The sequence below is a fragment of the Mastomys coucha genome, unplaced genomic scaffold (genome assembly GCF_008632895.1).
Source record: "Mastomys coucha isolate ucsf_1 unplaced genomic scaffold, UCSF_Mcou_1 pScaffold18, whole genome shotgun sequence".
Lineage (NCBI taxonomy): Eukaryota > Metazoa > Chordata > Mammalia > Rodentia > Muridae > Mastomys > Mastomys coucha.
In genome coordinates this window covers 27,498,199-27,516,930 of record NW_022196900.1, presented here as the reverse complement: position 1 = coordinate 27,516,930, position 18,732 = coordinate 27,498,199, and the positions used below count along the sequence as shown (strand labels likewise).

The window sequence follows — 18,732 nt, the reverse complement described above, 5'->3', positions numbered from 1 at the left end:
ATTCTCAAACAAAATTTCTAGCAAGAGAGATAATAAAAGCAGAAACATCCATAATTAGAGTCAAAATCAACAAGTGGTTCTTCAGCCTGGTAAACTTTACCATCTTGACATATTCCTATTTTTATGATTTCTCTTGCAAGATCTGCTTTAAACTTTATGATGTCCTTGGTGAAAATAAAACACAAATACAAGTTGGGAGACAATGTTATGGTAGATGTTAAGAGAGACACATACATACAAAATTACACTGCATACCTTTTTCTACCTTTGAGGTCTGAGAACATTAAAGACATTTCCAACCTCATAGAAGGACTTTGTTATTCCTCCCAATACAGCCTCTTAAACATTGAATTCCTCACTTATTTCAAGATACAGCTTGAAATGTCCCTTGAACAGAAAACCTGTTCCTTACAGAGAATCCAAGATGACCTTGAAGAACGGCTTTACCCTATAGACAAAGTTAATTTCTAGCCTTGGGAAAAACAGACCATGTATTTCCATCTTCTTTTTGGGCCATGAGAAGATAGAGAAGCAGGATTTGGGTAAAGAGTCTTGCTTGGTTACCTCTGGTCAGTCATATCTTGTTTGTTATAGGTGACACAGTATTGTTATGTAAGACAAGAACTCAAATTGGCAACCAACTGGCTTTGATTTAATTGCATGTTGTGATAGTTTCTTAGGAGCAAACAATAGGATCCTTTCTCCTAAACACAGGTTTAATTTTCAACAAAACACTTCTCACATAAATACCATGTTGTTTCAAAACCCTTATTGTCATTCCCAGAATTGTTTGCAGCCTTTCAGAAACACATTATTTTATAATTATAATCAACACTATTAGCACAGGACAATTTGTGCCAAAAAGCACATTTACACTCAGACTCAGCACTTAGCACTGTCACAGGAGGGACCATCTTCATTTTCATAGAAATCAATGAAAGTCACATACAATGCCTTTGAAACCTTCAATTTCGAGATGGTAAGGGAGTTGCTGACCTTGTCCACAGGATTCTCCAGTTAGTGAGAGAATCATCCCCCACTACCCCCGAGCAGAAAAAAGCCCAGACAGTTCAACAGTGTATTGTGTGGTAAAAAATTAGCAGTCCTGGATATCTGGCTTACTTGGATTTTAATCTTCCAATTGGAGAATTTGCTCTTTGCTCTCAGTTTCATTGTATGGGAAATGACAGTGTGGCTAAGAGTTGCATCAGAAGTCAATTTTTGGAATTAAACTAAAACAGTCTCATGTATGTATCAAATATTTGGCAGACAGAATTTATTATGATGATTATTAATACATTATAAGTTATAGGATACAGGACAAGTTATCTATTCTCTCTGAGCACCCATTTCTGCATTTTGGCTAAGTGAACTCTATCAAGATGGTATTGCCTATACCTGAGCCTCTGGAACTTCAGGGACTATGTAACCATCACAAACATAAAAGAAGAACTGGAATTGCATATCCCTTTCCACCCTGAAGGACATGCCCAGGGCATTCGGCTTGACTTCGTTAAAATTAACAATGTTTGGACTTTGTTCATTATAAACTCTGGAAACAGGAACATTTGACTCTGTGTCTTCAGAGCACTGACCCTCCTTGCCTCTTTTTCTATTTTTTCTTAGAGATGACTCATTGGCTGAGATCATATGCATGGGGTCTCTTGCTTTAGGAGGTTTACAGGATCCTAGCCCACTAAATTAACTTCATGCCAGGCTTGATCTTTCTCATTCTGGCATGTGACCCTTATAGAAGGTAAATTAAGAGCTATACTGAATCTCCCCAGAATGATTTCTTTTGTCCTCATAGTAGCCTAGTCATGTACTGTAGAATGACTCTCAAGGCCTAGGTAAGCAAACTGAAATTGGTATGTAAACATCTTCCAAATTACCATGAGAAGATATCAAACCAATATCACCTCTTTGACTTTTCTAGAAGAATCGTTAAGTACAGAAGGCACTTTAATATATCCTTCAAAATTTTGCACTCTCCTTCTTTAGTAAGAATGAGAATATAAAGACAGAAACAGCTGGTCCTATTAGTCTCCTTGTTTGCTTGGGTGCATTAGCATAAGTGGGAGCCTCCTGGAAAAGAGTTTATTCCATCAGAAAAGAGAGCTGAATGGGGTGGGTGGGGGGACTTAGTCCATAGTTACAGAGGAAATTATCAACTCCAAAAACTGTCTTCATAGTTCACAGTGCCTCTGTCAGCTCCTCAAAGTTCTCGCTTTGAATCCTCATAATAGCAAACAATAAATAAATAAAAATACAGAACACTGGTATTCATATCTTGACATAAAAGGAAAGAAAACAGTAGTGAAACTATTTGATGAAGTCAGCTGGATATTTAGTTTTTCCCATTTAATGCCTTGTGTACTTTGGATGTGTTAAGAAAAAATTTAAAGCCTTTATTTTCTAATGTAATTTTGTGAATGTTCCTCAAATTGGTATAGCATGCAGAATTTAATCAAATATCATATATAAATTAGCTGAATAGGATTTTAAAGTAGCCAGTAGAGAAAACTATTGTTAGAACCACCCCCTCCCAAAACACACACCTTCTACAAATTTTTAGAATACGTGGCATCAAGCAACCAAGTGAAGAAGGAATTTGAAACATCTATACAAGTAACAGACAAGGAATGCCAAAGCTGTGGAAACTAAGTTGACAGCTAAGATCCCGTATGACGTTACATTCTTAACTGGGAAGTATCGAGGACAACAGCACACCATGAAAACATGCATTAAGGATCCACCAGTTCTTCACTTAAGAGGTATTATCTGTTTACTTTGTCAAGCATGATGCTCAACACCAGGGAAGCAAAGGTGATAGTTAAGGTATGGCCCCAGCCTCCCAACTTCCCACTCGGGTGCCTAGGAACATATATGAGGACTGTCTCAAGTCCATGCATGAGGTTCTAGTGATTTCTAATGATTTCTCAAAAGGCTGTAGAATCAAAGAGGAAGCTAGGGCAACACATATGAATAGAAGCTAAGTCAAAAAGAAACTATCTACTTTAGTCATAGGGATTGCCGTTGTCCTACAGACTGGGAAAACAAATGTGACCTAAATGTTGTCATTGAAAAGGCTACTCAGTGCTTCTCTCTGACTAGCCATAAGAAAGCCAAGAAGGAGACTCATCCACAGAGCCACCCTTTAACGTTATATTTGTTAGTTTGTTATGGCCTAAAAATAAATACATGAGCTTCATTTTTTTCTCAGGGTGACTAGCTCTCAGACAGATGAAGCCCAAGTCACATAACTGATATGATCTGAAAATGAGTTTAGGATTATCCAGTAGTCACACTATCTAAAATTCCAGATTTCTAGAATTAAGCCTGGAATACACAGCTAAAACTTTTATTTTCTTTTTTTCATTCCTTTCTTTTGTCTATATTTCTTTCTTTTGATTAACCTCATTGTTCCTATATATTTTGTTGAAAGCTCCCCAAGCCCTTTATGGAAAGAATTGTTATAAATAAACCACTCTGTGCATAATGCATGCATGCATATGTATTTGCTTGATGACTCACGGTTTAAGTTGAAAAACCCTGACTGGCACTAACCACATAGAGAACTGTGGCAGTTTCACTTCTTCTTCTTTTTCTTTTTTTTCCTAGCTTGGAGCATGAAGCAATGGGCTAGAGTGCACAGGAGTTTCTCTGAGAGGGAAGGAGCACAGACTGTTGCCTTGCCTCTTGTATGCTATTTGGCTGATTGACAAGACATTTACTGTATTAGAATTTGGGTTTTATATCAGAAAAATAGGGAGATTCTTGATCTCCTGTTTCACATGACTAGCAAGAGACAAATAATTAGTTGGCTATCTTTGAATTTGAATGGAATTTCAAAAATTGTAGGCATCCTAATTAATACTAAGAATTCCATTATCTTTCAAGCATATTGTTTAAAATAGTTGTGAAGAATACATACCAGGGCTGGTTTTCTTTTGTCTTCTTTCATTGTTCTGCATATCAAAAGCTCCTGAAATGCCAGTTCCATCTATGCCTGGCATATTTCAGTTACAATAAAACAACTCCACCTTTATCCATCTGGTCACAAACAGCAAGTTTTACTTCTTTTCCAAGGTCAGAACACATTCTATTACAAGTAGATAGCATACTATCTCTATGTATTAACCTTCTAATGGACATTTGGGTTGCTTCCATAATTTGAATATGATGAATAGTGTCATAATGGACAAGGAAATCTAATTTACTTATGTGTTTGTTTGTCTAGAAATTTTTTTGTTAGATCTTGTAAGAGTTCTACTTTGGTTTCCTTTATCAAGAAACCTCCATACTTTTCAGAATTGGCTCAACTATTTAATGCCCCATCAAAAATATAGAACTGCTCTGTGCTCTATTTTTTCCTTAACCTTTAACACATGTACAGTTACATATATGCACACACACACACACACACACACACACACACACTGTGCAATGCCATTATATATTGAGTGTTCATGCTGACTGGAATAAGGTAAAAGCAGAAATGTGTACTCCCATCATTTATCTATCTCACAAAGCATGTCCAGCAATGGGAATGATAAAGGGAAAGGATATTAAACCTTTCTGCCTCCCTGAAAGGTTCTACAAGTCCTTCAGAGAGTATCCTTGCTGAGAAAGAACATCAATTGAAGCATATGTAGTCTTGCCATTCTGCTATGTGAGCCACTATGATTCTAAAATAATCGAAATGACAAAGTTATGATTTCTGTTCCTGCACTCTTCTCCACTTTTCTCTCCTGATTAAAAACATTTCTATCAACCAAATTATTTTTAACACTGACTCTGTGACATCCATAACTTAGTAGGTAATAACTTAAGAATGACGTGTAGTGAAAATGTGACAGAGTATATTTTACACAATTTCTTGAAAAATTGTAGTTAAATATGGGCATTCTTAGCATATCTCTAACAATCTTATTTATGATTCAAGTTTATAGTCAAGGCATGAAAAATGATAACTGAATTTATAAAAATAAAAGTATATTAGGAATTTTTATTTAATAAATATAGCATTCTAAGGAAGGGCCAGGATATCTGTGAGCATGTACCAATCATATTTTTTTATAAAATTAGATAAAAAAAATGACATAAAATGGAAGATAAAATTGGAATGAGGGCCTCTCAAAAAGAGCCATTTAAACTGCATTCAGTAGAAAAAAGGGAACGTAAGCAAACACTCAGTTCAGTTTAAACTATCAAAACTCTTCTAAGGTAACTGAAACACAATACATGATATGGCTTATATTCAAAAGCCTCAGGGAAGAATGATTCTCCTTTCTGTTCTCATTGGGCCTTAGCCTCTTCTCCTTCAGTTTAATAAGATAAAGGTAAACTTTCTTGATTGTGATCCTTTGTCTGAGTTAGTTAATTCATATACCTGAAAAGTAAGGAATTTCATCACAGTGTTACTTTCTTCTGCCCTTTAAGGTCCATGAGGTTGGCAGCCTTGTGCTCCATGGGAGCCATGTCTATAGCAGAACCCCAGCTAACCTGTGGCATTTAACAATTGTAAACAGAATGGGTTTTAGACCCAGAGTTTTGTTCTCCTCAGGTCCAGGTTGCTGCTTCTTGTTCTTCCTCTGCTGTTCCCTCAGGATTCAAGGCTTTTCCATCCAACAGGGCTTTTTTAAGTCTTCTCCAGAAGATGTGCCTCCCCAGAGGATTGTCTTCCCACTCCAGGTAGGTGTTTCTACTAAGAAGGCGATACAATTCCACCTGCTGCCTCAGCAAGGACTTCTCCACCTTCTCAAGGACAATGAAGATGATGCCAGAGCGGTTGCTCAGAAACTGCCATGTCTGAGCAATCTCATATTCAAAGATACACCATCGGCTCTGGATAAAGTGTCTAGACACCACTACAATAACTTTCCGGCTCTTGTGGAAGCCTTCCTGAATGATGTTGGCAGCAATGGCTACACCAGGAATAAAGTCTCTGTAGTGAAGGCAGAGGTGAAAGCTGGGCACTCCTTCTTCTAAATTCTTTACCAGCTCATTTCTCACCCAGTCCTCATTCTGACTCGAGTAGATCACAAACGCATCATAGATGCTTTCTCCTCTGCTGTACTTTTTACAGCCAGCAATAAGAATCAGGTGAAAATAGAAGTGGTATATCAGAAATGCTACAGTGGATACCACAAGCACACTGACCACCGACACACTGATGATGGTTTTGTACATATAACAGGTGGAATTGTTAAAATCCAACACTAGGGAGGCCTTCATCTGTACAGGTGTTGCACATGTCATTTGTTCAACATCCACCAAGAACTGCTTCTGGTCCTTGACCCACTGCAGGAAGTTCTGATGTTCACATACACAAGCAACAGAATTATTAGTAAGATTGAAGAAGGCTAGACTCTTTGGAAAATGTTGCAGTATTCCTTTAGATGCCTCTATGTGATTGAAACTGCAATCAAGAGTGCTGAGGGAATACAGCTGTTTATAATGGGATGGATCCAAAAATAGTAGGTTGTTGTGGCTCATATTTAATAACTGAAGTCTATGGAGTGTGTCAAATACCCCCCAAGATATCTGTTCCAATTGGCATTTAGAAAGATCCAGGAATGTCAAGTTTGTTGTGTTTGTAAAGACATTTGAAAGAATGTTGTCCTTGAAAGAATTGCCAGCCATTTTTAAGATGTTGAGACTGGTCAAGCCAAGAAATATGCCATTGAAATCAATTTTGGTGTTAGTATAAGAAATGTCAAGGTAATGGAGATTTTCAAGGGATAAGAATGCTGAGAATTCTGTGACCTTTTTTAAAGTAGAGTGCTGAAAATCCAGGTATTCCAGCTCTTCTAGACCCATAAAGTTGGCACTCATAATGATGACACCATTGAAGCTGAGGTCTAAATGTCTCAGGCTGTTTGTTCCCAAATCAGAAGCAGAACAGCAACCACTAAAGCTCAGGGCATTTCTACTAAGATCTAGATATCTGAGACTTGGCAGAGACACTTTTCTAAAACTGATAGTCCCTTTGTTGGTAGTTAAGGTGAATCTTTTAAGAAAGGATAGTTTCAGAGTTGGAAACTCCTTAAGTTGACATCTAACAGCTGATAAGGATTGCCATTTGAAATGCTCAGGAATATCTTTTAGTTGTTTTAAATATACACCTGCCAGAGACATTGTAGAAACATTTGCCAAGCAATGGAAGTTAATAATATCATCTGAAAAATCATTTATATATGTTAATCTGAACTCATCAATGGTCACATCACATAGTCCTTCCATGACTGAGCGGTCAAAACTTTCCAGATTCCTTTCATTTTTAAATTCTCCCAAGATCAACCGATGGACGTATAAACCAGTCAAGTTTTGAAGGCAAGTTTTCATTACTGTTGAGCTATTAAAATTACCTCTTAAAGTCAGTTCTTGGAGCCTAATTCCCTGAAAAGCTTGGGCTTCAATGAACTCAATTGGATTCAAAGACAGGTCTAAAGAAAGATTGACATGTGGATTTTCACGTAGAAACTGTAAGTCATTAACAGAAATAGTTTTAATATAGTTATTAGAAAGATCCACATGTTCTAGGTTCAACAAATTGGAAAAATATTCAGGTAACTTGGAGGAATGTATGAGATTGTGAGCCACATTGAGCTTCTTTAAGGTTATAAGCTGTCCAATAGGGAAGCTCTCTAGAGAGGCCAATTTTGTCTCCACAGCCACCAGATGCTCTAAACTTGTTAGTCCAGAGAAACTTCCTGGGGAAAAACTCTGGATAGGGTTTCCTGTCAGTATTAAGGTTGAGAGCTGGTGTAAGCCATGCCATGCCTTGTCTTCAATTGTCTCAATTTCACACCTATGGGGAAAAGAGATACCAATTATGTATTTTTGCTTAAAAAACTTTCTAAGAACATAAGACTTTCCACTATACCATGATACAAACAGATGTGATATACCATGTTATTGTGAAGCAGAAACTGTAAATAGCAAAGCAGGCAATGATGGTGTGAACAGGAGAGGAACTCTGAAGATTTGTCATTTTCACATTGGCTACAGTGATGATAAACTATCATACTATGTAGGGTAGCAAATCCATCAGAAGAAAGTCAATTCAAGATCAATAACTGGGGCACATAAAGACAGTTGAAGAGGATATGTGGTAGTCATAGATTAACTTAGGCATTTCTTTCCACACATAGGTATAATTTTACATCTAATGGGTACAGGCAATATGGTTGGTCATTATTTGTTAGTCATGATAAATGACAGGTGAAAGTCAATTTCAAGGGCATAAATAATGACACATACATGTCAAGTGTCAAGAATGGCATTAAATGTTTACAAAACTTTACTCATATATGATGGCTAGGTATTTGAAATCTGTCATTATCACAGGTAAATGTTAATTATTGGGGACATGAGTAAGTTTTATTGAAGAAGAAGAAAATGGGCTAAGAACATTCACATCAAAAGAATTGACCCTCTCTCAGGAGATGAAAGCAGAATGCTTGAGAATAAGGAAGTGGAAATTTCAATGATCAATATGAGCAAATTTGAAGAATATATGAAGTAAACAGTGATCCAAAAGCTGTAGTAGATAGTAGGTATGCCACATGGAGGAGCCACAACATGGTCTCTGTGGCTAGAGGACAACAAGAAAATTGAGGAAAAGTAATATTATCATGTGGCAAGAGTGGGAATGATGTAGAGATTTTCACAAGCTCAATGAAATCTTCTAAATTTTATCCCAAGATAAATGTAGGTTGTACTACATAAAGTTTTCATAGAGACAAGCTAGTGACATAGCTCACATGCAGCCAACAACCAGTGATGCATGACAGACGTCATCACAGATGCATGGCAGATACATTAAGCAAATGAGTCATTTGCAAATCTAACCCAATTACCTTCCCTTACTTTTCCTATTCTCTTTGGAATATTCATAGGTAATAAAATAGTTTTGATATGTGATTTAGTTATTCATTGGTAATTTGACAAAAGGTAAGGGTATATTAAAAAGAATATTGCGAGAGGAAGCCATGTAGCCATGTTTACTCTCCTCTCTTCTTCCATAATTCCAATTCTAAATGAGGAAATAAAGTTTGATTCTTTCTTAAGTTCCCACTTTTGATTATGATTTCATTGTTCATAATCATATACACACACAAACACACATATATATGTGTGTGTATGATGTCTAAATCATATATATATATACATATATATGAATATGGCTGAGTATATGTCATATATATAGCCATATACAACAAATAAGAAAAAAAGGGATATATCTCTGTCTCTATCTCATAATATTGGTCTCATAACTTTAGGGAAATAGAATGATAAAGTGAAAAACTTTGAGCTTTAAAGCATGAGATGTAAGCTTGACTCTAGTTTGGTAAAGTAAGCAATATTGCTGTAGTTAAGTCACTCAGATCCTTCAAAATCCAGTTTTCCTAGATCCAAGAAGTATGTATGTTTCTAGAAAGAAATGACAGCTACCTGGTCTCTAACAAATTATTCTTAGGAGCTCAGTCTAGTTCCTACACATTAATCTCCCTGTGGAAAGGCACAAGAGTAGATTGTGTGCTCTGCTGTAAGGCAAAATATCCTGTGAGCTAAGGGAAGAGGAACTTGCCTTTTTCCTGAGCACACCTCCAAAACCTTTAAGGAATGTTCTTACATTATACCATAGATCAATGCTCAATTATACAGGATGAAAAGCAATGTCCTCTTTATTAAAAAGAGATTATTCTGTTTATTTTTTTACCTGCCTAGCTCAGTTCCCTTCAAATCTCCCTGGGATAACTAAAATGTAGAATTTAATAAAGTGATTATGATAGCATGTTTTCAAAGTCATAAGACTCACTAAATAAATTTAATAACCTTTCATTTAGTAACTTTTCACCATGGAGGGAAGTTTATCATTTTCATTTAATAAGAGTGAAGACTGAAACTCAGGAAAAGTTACATCCAACAGGGCACATGGTTCTAATTGTTGGGGAAAGCACAGGTTCCATTGTGCTTCTCCCAACAGAGCTGTTGCGTTCTCCCTTTGGAATGCTCTATCTATCAAGCCCCTAGTAAAGAATATAAAACATTTTATAGTTTGCTAACATTTTACAGCATTGTCTGTTCTGACATACCATACTCTTGATCTTTCTCAAGAAATTTTAGAACAAAAACATATGTGAAACATTTCTGTAGCTTTATGAACATGGCAGAGAAGAGGTTCATTATCTCTTTCAACATTTAAGGATGCCCCTGATCATTACAGCCCATTGATGTAAAGCTAAAGCAGAACTGGAAGCTTTTCTCCCTGATAGCTAGCTTTCAGCAGAAAGGTGTCATGAAGCTGGTGTGGGAGAAAAATCATTACTGATCTCTTCCAGCTATGAGCCATATGAACTATAACATGGGCCTGCCAAGCAACATGTGTCTAGTGGTGAAAAGCTGTCATAACTATTCTAGGGTTAACAAACCTTTCTTGGATTAGATTTTTGTCCCAGGAGGCTATCCAAGACTAATAGTGTTAACCTGGTCAACTAGAGAGGTCTATGACCCTGATGTTTTGGGTGCAGAGAGGGGAGTGATTATTGTGATTTAGTTAAATTAGCATGATACCAGACTTCTGTCTAAATAATTACATTTTATACCCATTAACAAATGTCACTTCCATTTATAGTAAATGGTAGTGAATGTGGATATTCTTTGATGAGCAAGATGCTAGAAGCAAAAGATAGTTCTGTGATCACCCCTGAAATGAGCATTCATAACACACCCTCAAAGGGTCAGGGACTATAAAGGAAGAGGAATGTAATGGGAATGAAAGAGCCAAGAGACAGGGAGAGGAGGTGCTCTCTGTGGAGCATCACATAACCTTTGCAAATCTGATGTCATAGAAGTTGTGTTTCCTTGCACTGGACATGCCAGCAGAAATCTACTGATCATGGAGGGGATCATGGGATCATTTCCTCTTTGCTGAAGTTTAGATTATTGGGAAAAGACAGCCATTAGTTTTAGTTGCTTATCAAATGGTTAACCTCACTAGTCTCCAGTAGGTTGTTCTAAACCTATGGTCACACAGAGAACCTAGTTACAATCAGTGGGTCAAACAATAAACAAGAAGGTATGACTATAAGAGAGTCAGAGCAAACTCAGTGTGGGTGAAGGTAAGAGCAGCGGAACACATTACATAGATGTATGAAATTGTCAAAGAGTAAATTTAACCAATAAAAGATTTAGTTTCCCACCTGAAATATTGTTTAAAAGTTTCTGTGTTCCAACAAATGGTATTTTGCCTTGAATCAGAAAGGAAAATCTTAGTAACTGTTTCTTGCCCAAAGTTGTCGTTTTACTTGAACACTGGTACCTTTCTCCTAAGTTAGTGTATTTCTCATTGCCTGTCTTCATTTCTACTTTCAGCATTTCAGGTATCTTGTGTATGTACTCACATCTCAAAATCTTTCCTGATCTTCTCTCACACATAACAAAACAGCCCCCCTTCTAAAGGACACAATGTGTTGTCCTTATTTTCATATATTTTATTACTTACTGTTGTAAACAACAGTATTAGTATTGGTTAATATTTGTATGATTTGTGCTATGTGCCCAATAACACGGACAAGACATTAACTTATTAATTGATTAAACAGGATTTTATCCTGCTTAATAATTAGGAGTATGGGTATTGTATCTATAAATTCTTCTGTAGCTTAGACATATAACATATAAGACATGGTCTATTAATACCAAATGAAATTGTTTATAATAATGTAGAAGTTAGAACTGCTCTTAGATATTCTTATCTTGCTGCCCACCAAACTGCAACCAGGTAAATAAAAGTAGCTTCTCCAAGGATTTACAGCAAAATTTAAGGCTACTGAATAGATGAGGGAAGGAAGTTTAGTTAGAACCATCTAAGTTTTATGAGCCAAGAATGCAATGATATAAAAATAACTACTCCACATTCTGCAGTGTATAAAAACTCATTTGTTACCTGGATAAATCCAGCCACTGAAGTTCAGAGAAATTGGAGAAGCTATAGCTTCCTAAGATCTTCAAGGGATTGAAGCTCAGATCTATGTTCTTGGTTGAATCAGGGATGGCATCCGGGATTTTGCTGAGATTCTGATCCATGCATTGGTAGGTAACATTAGGAGCTACCTGTAAATATCATACAATAAATGATATATTTTCAATTGTCTGTGTTCTGACTCCTCTCCAAAGACGAATAATGGGGTGATAAAATTCTCAAACATACATGCCAGTCAATGTACCATCCACCTATCCATTCATTCATCATGATTTATTTTGTTTGAAACAAGCTTCCAAATAGCCCAGTCTGGCATTAAATTAGCTATACAGTCAAAGATAACATTGAACTCCCAATCTACCTGCTTCTACCACACAAGTGCTGGCATTCCAGGACATGTTATCACATCCATCCTTCTCCATTCATTTATCTGCCACTTTATGTTCACAAAATGTATTATTCTACATATCAGGAAAAAAAAATCCCCTGCATTCTCAATGTGTAGCATTTTACTACAACAAAATTATAATTAAATGAGAAACAATAGAATCAGGTGTTAAATGACTCTCAAATCTGAAAACCTTGGTTTTATAACAAGTGTTCTATGCCACTTGGTGCAAAGTACATTTTTTAAATTACTATCCTTTTGAATTATAATTTTATCACTACCTCTTTCTTTTTCCTCTTTTCAAGCTCTTTCTTACTCCACTTTCTTTGCTGTTTTTCAAATCCATGGTGCCTTTTTTCATTAATTGTTGATATATATGTATATATTTATGAATATGCATATAAATATAGTCATATATATATACATACATACATACATACATGTAAAACCTGTTCAGTTTGTGTAATATTATGCATATATATGTTTTCAGGGATGATCATTTGGTATTTGGTAACCAGTTGGTGTGGTCTTCCCTGGGGAAGACTACTTCTACCCCGCAATAAACAGAGGTCATTACAGGAAATCACAACCAATCAAAATGCAGAATTCTGGAGCCCAGTACTGAGGGAAACATTTACAATACAACTCCCATACATACAGATCAGGGATCACTGCAGCAGAGGAGGCTGAAAGATTATGAGTCAAAAGGTCACGAACTTTACTGTGATACTGTGTTTCCTAATGTCAAAAGCTACACCCATAAAGTCTCACTAACATGACTGCCTTTTGTAAGAGGACAACAACTAGACATGCTACCATGGATGGAGTAAAAAGCCCAGGAGTCTTTAAATCTATGCAAAGAACTACGGCATACTGAGTGTGAGACAAAGCTTTTTTGTTGTCTGCAGGTTTGATTTTATAATATCATCTGCGAACCTCACCAGTTTTATATAAAATACATGTATGCTTGTACATAGTTTTATGTAAAATTATTGTCATTCTAATTAATTATTTTCATTAAAAACAGCTACATGGAGAGTACCAGTAAAGATGTACAGATGTTTCCTAGCTACTGCCTTATTTTTGACAATTGCTTTTTGTTAGGCTCATTGACTTTCCAAGTTCGGTACTGGAATCAGAGGCAGTTTTAGAATGCATGGATTCCAGTGGTGGAAAATTGTACTCAGGTTCAATTGCTTTCTCTATCATAGTCTCTATCTAATTTTTCTGTTTTCTTGCATCTATCATGAACCCTATACCATAATGTTTCATATAATGTCATAATTATGTGATTTCATCTGGCAACATGCTTTGTTTAACCCAGTGAGTTTTGCTTTCTCTTATTTAAAAGCAATAGAATTCTCAAAGGGCTAAATGAGATCAGAGCTTATCTCAAAGCTTCCATTAATTAAAGTGATAAATATTAATGTTAATTATCACTGGCTCCTATTGATTCCTTGCTGCATATTAGCATTTATTTACATCTTATGTATTTCATACTAATCTTCAAAAAGTCCTACAAAGACAAAGAAAATAAAAGAGATTGGGTAATACACATGTAGTTAGAGGATTCATACATACACAGGCTCCTTCACACATGTCTACCTAATGGATCATAGGATCCCTGAAGGCATTATATCTAAGAGAGTAAGGTGGCAGACAGAAATTCTCTCACCCTCTTTTATTTCCTTCACAGGTTTTGAAGACCAGGCAAATCTATTGCCTATATAATTATTTTCCAGATGCTTTTCATTTGATCAATTGAACCATGAGCATTGATGCTCGAATGATTTTTGTTTGCTATTTGTCTTCAAGGCTCAGAAAGGTACATGGTGACCTCTCAATGCTCAGTAGGCATTTGTTGGATGAATGAATGATAAATATTGTGTCATTGATGGGACAATGGCCCGTTTAAGCCAAATTGTAGGCATTTTTCTCCTAAAGGCCATGGGCAGTATAAAAACACATGTTACAGAATTCCTGATGCCACTCCACTCGTAGAAACAGCTAACAGAGAAGCAAAATAAATAAGACCTAAAAAAGCTGCAAAGACAGATTCTAGATTCAGAATGGGAAATCTGAGCAAGGAATTGTGTAGAAAAGGAAAAAAATATGTATATCAAAAGGAAAAAAGAACATAAGAGAATAATGAGTGGGAACAAATGTAGACAAACTGGCTAACAGGTATGGAAGGAGAGCCTTATGCCATGGAGAAGTCACAGGCAGACCATGAGGACATCAGATGTTGTCCAGAAGTCATTCTTTCATTGGTTTCACACATACACAACACATACAACTGAAGACCTTTTATGATCTAGGTCAGTGATTCTCAACCTGTAGACTGCAACCCATTTGGGGGTCAAACAATCCATTTACAGGAATTGCATATCAGACATCCTGTATATCAGATACTTACATTATGGTTCAAAATAGTAACAAAATCCTAGTTATGAAGTAACAACAAAAGTAATTTTATGGTTGGGGGTCACCACAACCTGATGAACTGTATGAAATGTTCTCAGTGTTAAGAAGGTTGAGAACCACTGAGAGGCATTGGTGGCATGCTGACAAACCCAGCAGTAATCCCACCTTCTTGTGCATTCTACACAAAGGGGAGTATAAATGGTGGAAAAATAAAAGACAAAAGTGCAAAATGATATGATCAATGAAAGAACATATGGAGAAGCGAAAGGAAAAAATCTACATGAGGTAATCAAGAAAAGTCACCCTGAGGAGACATTCACACAGAGATCTACTTAAAATGAAAAAAATAAATCCTGAAATCAAAGTGCCACATTACAGTACTGTAGCTATAAGCCACACACAGCTATGAAACATGCAACATGCATAGGATAAATCAAAATGTAGAGTAAATCAAAAATATTACTGAATGTCTAATTCTCTTCATCAAAAATTGAATATAAAATATCTTCATAATTGTGTAACTATGTGGTAGGATTTTCCCCTAATAAACATTACAAGAAACTAATCACTGATTAAGTAGTTTGGATTTCCGGGTCAGGAAGAGGAAGAGGGAGCCAGGAGAGTCCATTTTGGATGGTGTAGAGCATGAAGACACAATGTAGGTTGCCGGAGGCTGTTGATTCAAGTGGTGGATCCACCAGGATCTGCCACTGGAGGGCTTCCTTTTTATTTTTTTAATAGGTTATTTTATTTATTTACATTTCCAATGTTATCCCCCTTCCCAGTTTCCCCTCCACAATCCCCCCTACCACTCCTCCCTTCCCCTACCTCTATGAGGGTGCTCCCAACCTGCCCACCCACTCCTGCCTCAGCGGCCGGCCTAGTGTTCCCCTGTCCTGGGGCTTCAATTCTCCATAGGACCAAGAGGCTCCCCGACTGGAAGAATTTTAACATAGATTAGTTTACAAAATTAGGATGCTAGGTTGTTCGCCCGTTGATTCTAAACTAAGGTTCTGTGGTGTTTTCCTTCACGGGAGACTTAACTGGGTTCCAGAGAGCAATATAAATGGTAGCAAAGCCAGAGCACAGTGTGTAAGGCTATACCCTAGCTAGCTGCAGGAATTTGGAAGCATGAGGCATGCGTGGCAACAGCCAGCCATAGGAACTTAGCGAGCCTGGTGGAGAGAGCAATTTTGGAGCTCTGGAAAGGCAGAGCCAGCGTGGGTGAGACAGGCCTTGGCTAAAAGAAAGAATGTGGTTTCCGCCTATCTGCAGGGCCAGAGACAAAGTGGAGGCCAGGGCTTAGCCAGCGTTAGGGTAGAGTGCTTTTTATTAAATTTCACAATACATAATTGTATTTGATTACTTAAAAAATAACTGAAACTAATTTCATCCTTTTTTAAAATTTTTTCAATTTGATCAATAGTGAAGTTTTAAACTATATACGGGGATTCCATAATTTTAGCATCTTGAGCCCTGATCTAGGTGAGGGATGGTGTGGGTAGGTAGGTTAGGCAATGCCAAGGCCCTGTGGGATGAAGTAACCATCATAGTTCTAAAGAGTTATTAAAAGAGTATATAGGAGTCACTTGATAACTTGAAGTCCCTGGACCAATAACAACAAATAAAGGAGAAATTATGTGTGGCTATAGAAAGGACTATAAATTGGGAAACCAGTCAGTAATCACCCTTGAAGACAAATCCCAGGGCACTGAGACCTGACCTGCAGAAGGAACAGGCAAGCTTTGAGAGTTGACAGAGCACACCAGACACCAAGGACAGCAGGATTTTATCTCAGTGTAGCACGGATTGGAAATTCTATCTCTATCAACATAATTGAGGAACCAGAAAGCAAGACACTATTGGGATTGTAACTTCTTTAAGTTAACAATATTTCTCCCATGTGAGCACTATGTGTCTTAACTCAGTGTACCTGTTTTAAGCTTCTGGGCCTACCCACCCTGAATTCCTTCCTTGTTTGCTCAGCTCTATTGTAAGCTTCTAAAGTAATTGCATGGTCTGCACAGGAGGAAAACAAGAATGAGTCATGGGTCAGATTACTCACTCCGCAGTATTCCACAGAAAGGGGAGTGACTGCCTTAGCTCTGTCTCTCTCCTTCCTTCCCTTCCTCCCTCCCTCCCATTTCTTTATCTTCTAGAATTAGTTGCAGAATATGGAAATCGAAGTTAGAAAACTCTTTGGATTTTTGTTTGTTTTGCTGTTTTGTTTTTTTTACTAGAAATTCTTTCATTCAAGAAAATTGTTACATTTATTCATTTGTGTTGTGTGCTCATGCACACATACACCTGCCAAGTCAGTCACTTGCAACTCAGAGGATCATTTTTTTGTTTGTTTGTGTTTGTTTTTCGAGACAGGATTTCTCTGTGTAGCCTTGGCTGTCCTGGAACTCACTCTGTAGACCAGGCTGGCCTTGAATTCAGAAATCCTACTGCCTCTTGACTCCCAAGTGTTGGAATTAAGGCTTGTGCCACCACTTCCTGGCCAGGGGACATCTTAAAGAGGAGATTCTCTGCCTCCAACTTGTGAGGTTTGAGGATTGAACTCAGGTTATCATCAAGCTGGGAAGCCACTGACCTTACCTGCTGAGCTACCACATCATCTCTCAAAGATGCTTCTTAAGAGGCAGAAATGAGTTACCGTCACCTGATTTGGAAAGGGAAGGAATGACCACTAAAAGCTGAGTTGTCAGAGTTCCCACAGAAAGCCCTGATAGTAACAGCCTACTTAACATTTTTCTAGTGATCACAGTCATTCTTTCATCGTGAGAATACTGGCCTCAGAGACGTTCAGTAATTTCTTTAACGTCTCTCAGGCATGTCACAGAACAACGACTTTAAACTAGTTTTACCAATTTCAAGACATTAAATCATGACTCAGACGTCGTAAGTGGAACAAGACACCTCTGGCTGCCTTTTCCTGCTCTGTGTTAACTTTTTGTTGCCACAGCTTCTCAAGTTTTTTTGGTTAGTTTAACTCCTTCGTGCAAAATAAACTAAGCAGAACACACACAGGAAGCTGTGAGCTGAGGACGCTTTTGAGAAACAGGGGAGGCTAGCAGGAAAGGGTACGATCACCTGCGATCAAGACACATACCTCTATGCAAGGGTTGAAGTTTCCCGGTCTCAGGCAGGAGAGGAACAACGCCATGATCAGAGTCCTTGCCAGGAGCAAGGGAGGCACCATCCTGGCATTTTCTGCAACCAGCAGAGGCCGTGAGAAAGCATGACGATCTCTAACTGGGGGCAGTGCTGAGTCCCTGGGACACCTGCCTCTTCTCTCCCAGTGGGTGCCCCTCTGCAAGAACTATCTTCAAAGAGGAAGTGAGAGTGCCAACCTTAGCATTCTCACTTTTGGTTTTGTTCTAAAATCGATCTGCCTTGTTGCGGGAGGGAAGTTAGAAGAGTGAAGAGTAGAACAGGAAGGACAAGGCTTTGCTGACCTGCGGCTGGAGTAACAGCAAGAGGAAGCTGGCTTTCATCCCAGGAAGTCATCTGACCTCTGGGCTTGGTGAAAGCAGGGAACTGGCGTGGAGCAACATCCTCATTCCTTCTTTATTTTCAACAGAGGATGCTTACGAACTGCTCCAACTTTTCCAGAGCACAGAACTAGGAACTGGATTCTTCAGACTAGAGGAACATATTTTCTCACAATGCTGAAGATTAAAACCCAGGATGAAGATATCAGTTGCTATGTCTTGCGTCCTGATCTTTTCTTTTACCTTTGTGTGTAGGTGTTTGTTCATGGGGGTAGGGGGGTGGATATTTCCTCTGTGTGTGTGTGTGTGTATGTGTGTGTGTGTGTGTGTGTGTGTGTGTGTGTGTAAGCCAGAGCTCACTATTGAGTGCCTTCTGCAGTTCTCAGTTCCCAATGGTCTTCTTTTATTATTATTAATTACTACATATTATT

The 18,732-nt window shown here is 37.7% G+C and overlaps 1 protein-coding gene across 1 annotated transcript; it reads right to left on the bottom strand.

The window, feature by feature from the left end:
• Positions 1-635: 635 nt before the first annotated feature.
• Tlr4 (toll like receptor 4) lies at positions 636-18,263 on the bottom strand. The gene is made up of 3 exons (XM_031377666.1): positions 17,920-18,263; positions 11,957-12,123; positions 636-7,813 (listed from the first exon to the last, which is right to left on the bottom strand). The coding sequence occupies exons 1-3, from the start codon at positions 18,007-18,009 to the stop codon at positions 5,563-5,565; spliced, it is 2,508 nt and encodes an 835-aa protein (XP_031233526.1). The 5' UTR covers positions 18,010-18,263; the 3' UTR covers positions 636-5,562.
• Between the last annotated feature and the right edge of the window lie 469 nt (positions 18,264-18,732).

What these genes read in the sequence shown, in the direction of transcription:
- Tlr4 (XM_031377666.1), bottom strand. Translation starts at nt 18,009, where the DNA reads ATGGTGCCTCCCTTGCTCCTGGCAAGGACTCTGATCATGGCGTTGTTC. An exon ending in ACTTCAACCCTTGCATAGAG is followed by an intron (nt 12,124 to 17,919) that starts GTATGTGTCTTG and finishes TGATATTTACAG; the next exon opens with GTAGCTCCTAATGTTACCTA. An exon ending in CAGTGGCTGGATTTATCCAG is followed by an intron (nt 7,814 to 11,956) that starts GTAACAAATGAG and finishes TTTTCCCCATAG; the next exon opens with GTGTGAAATTGAGACAATTG.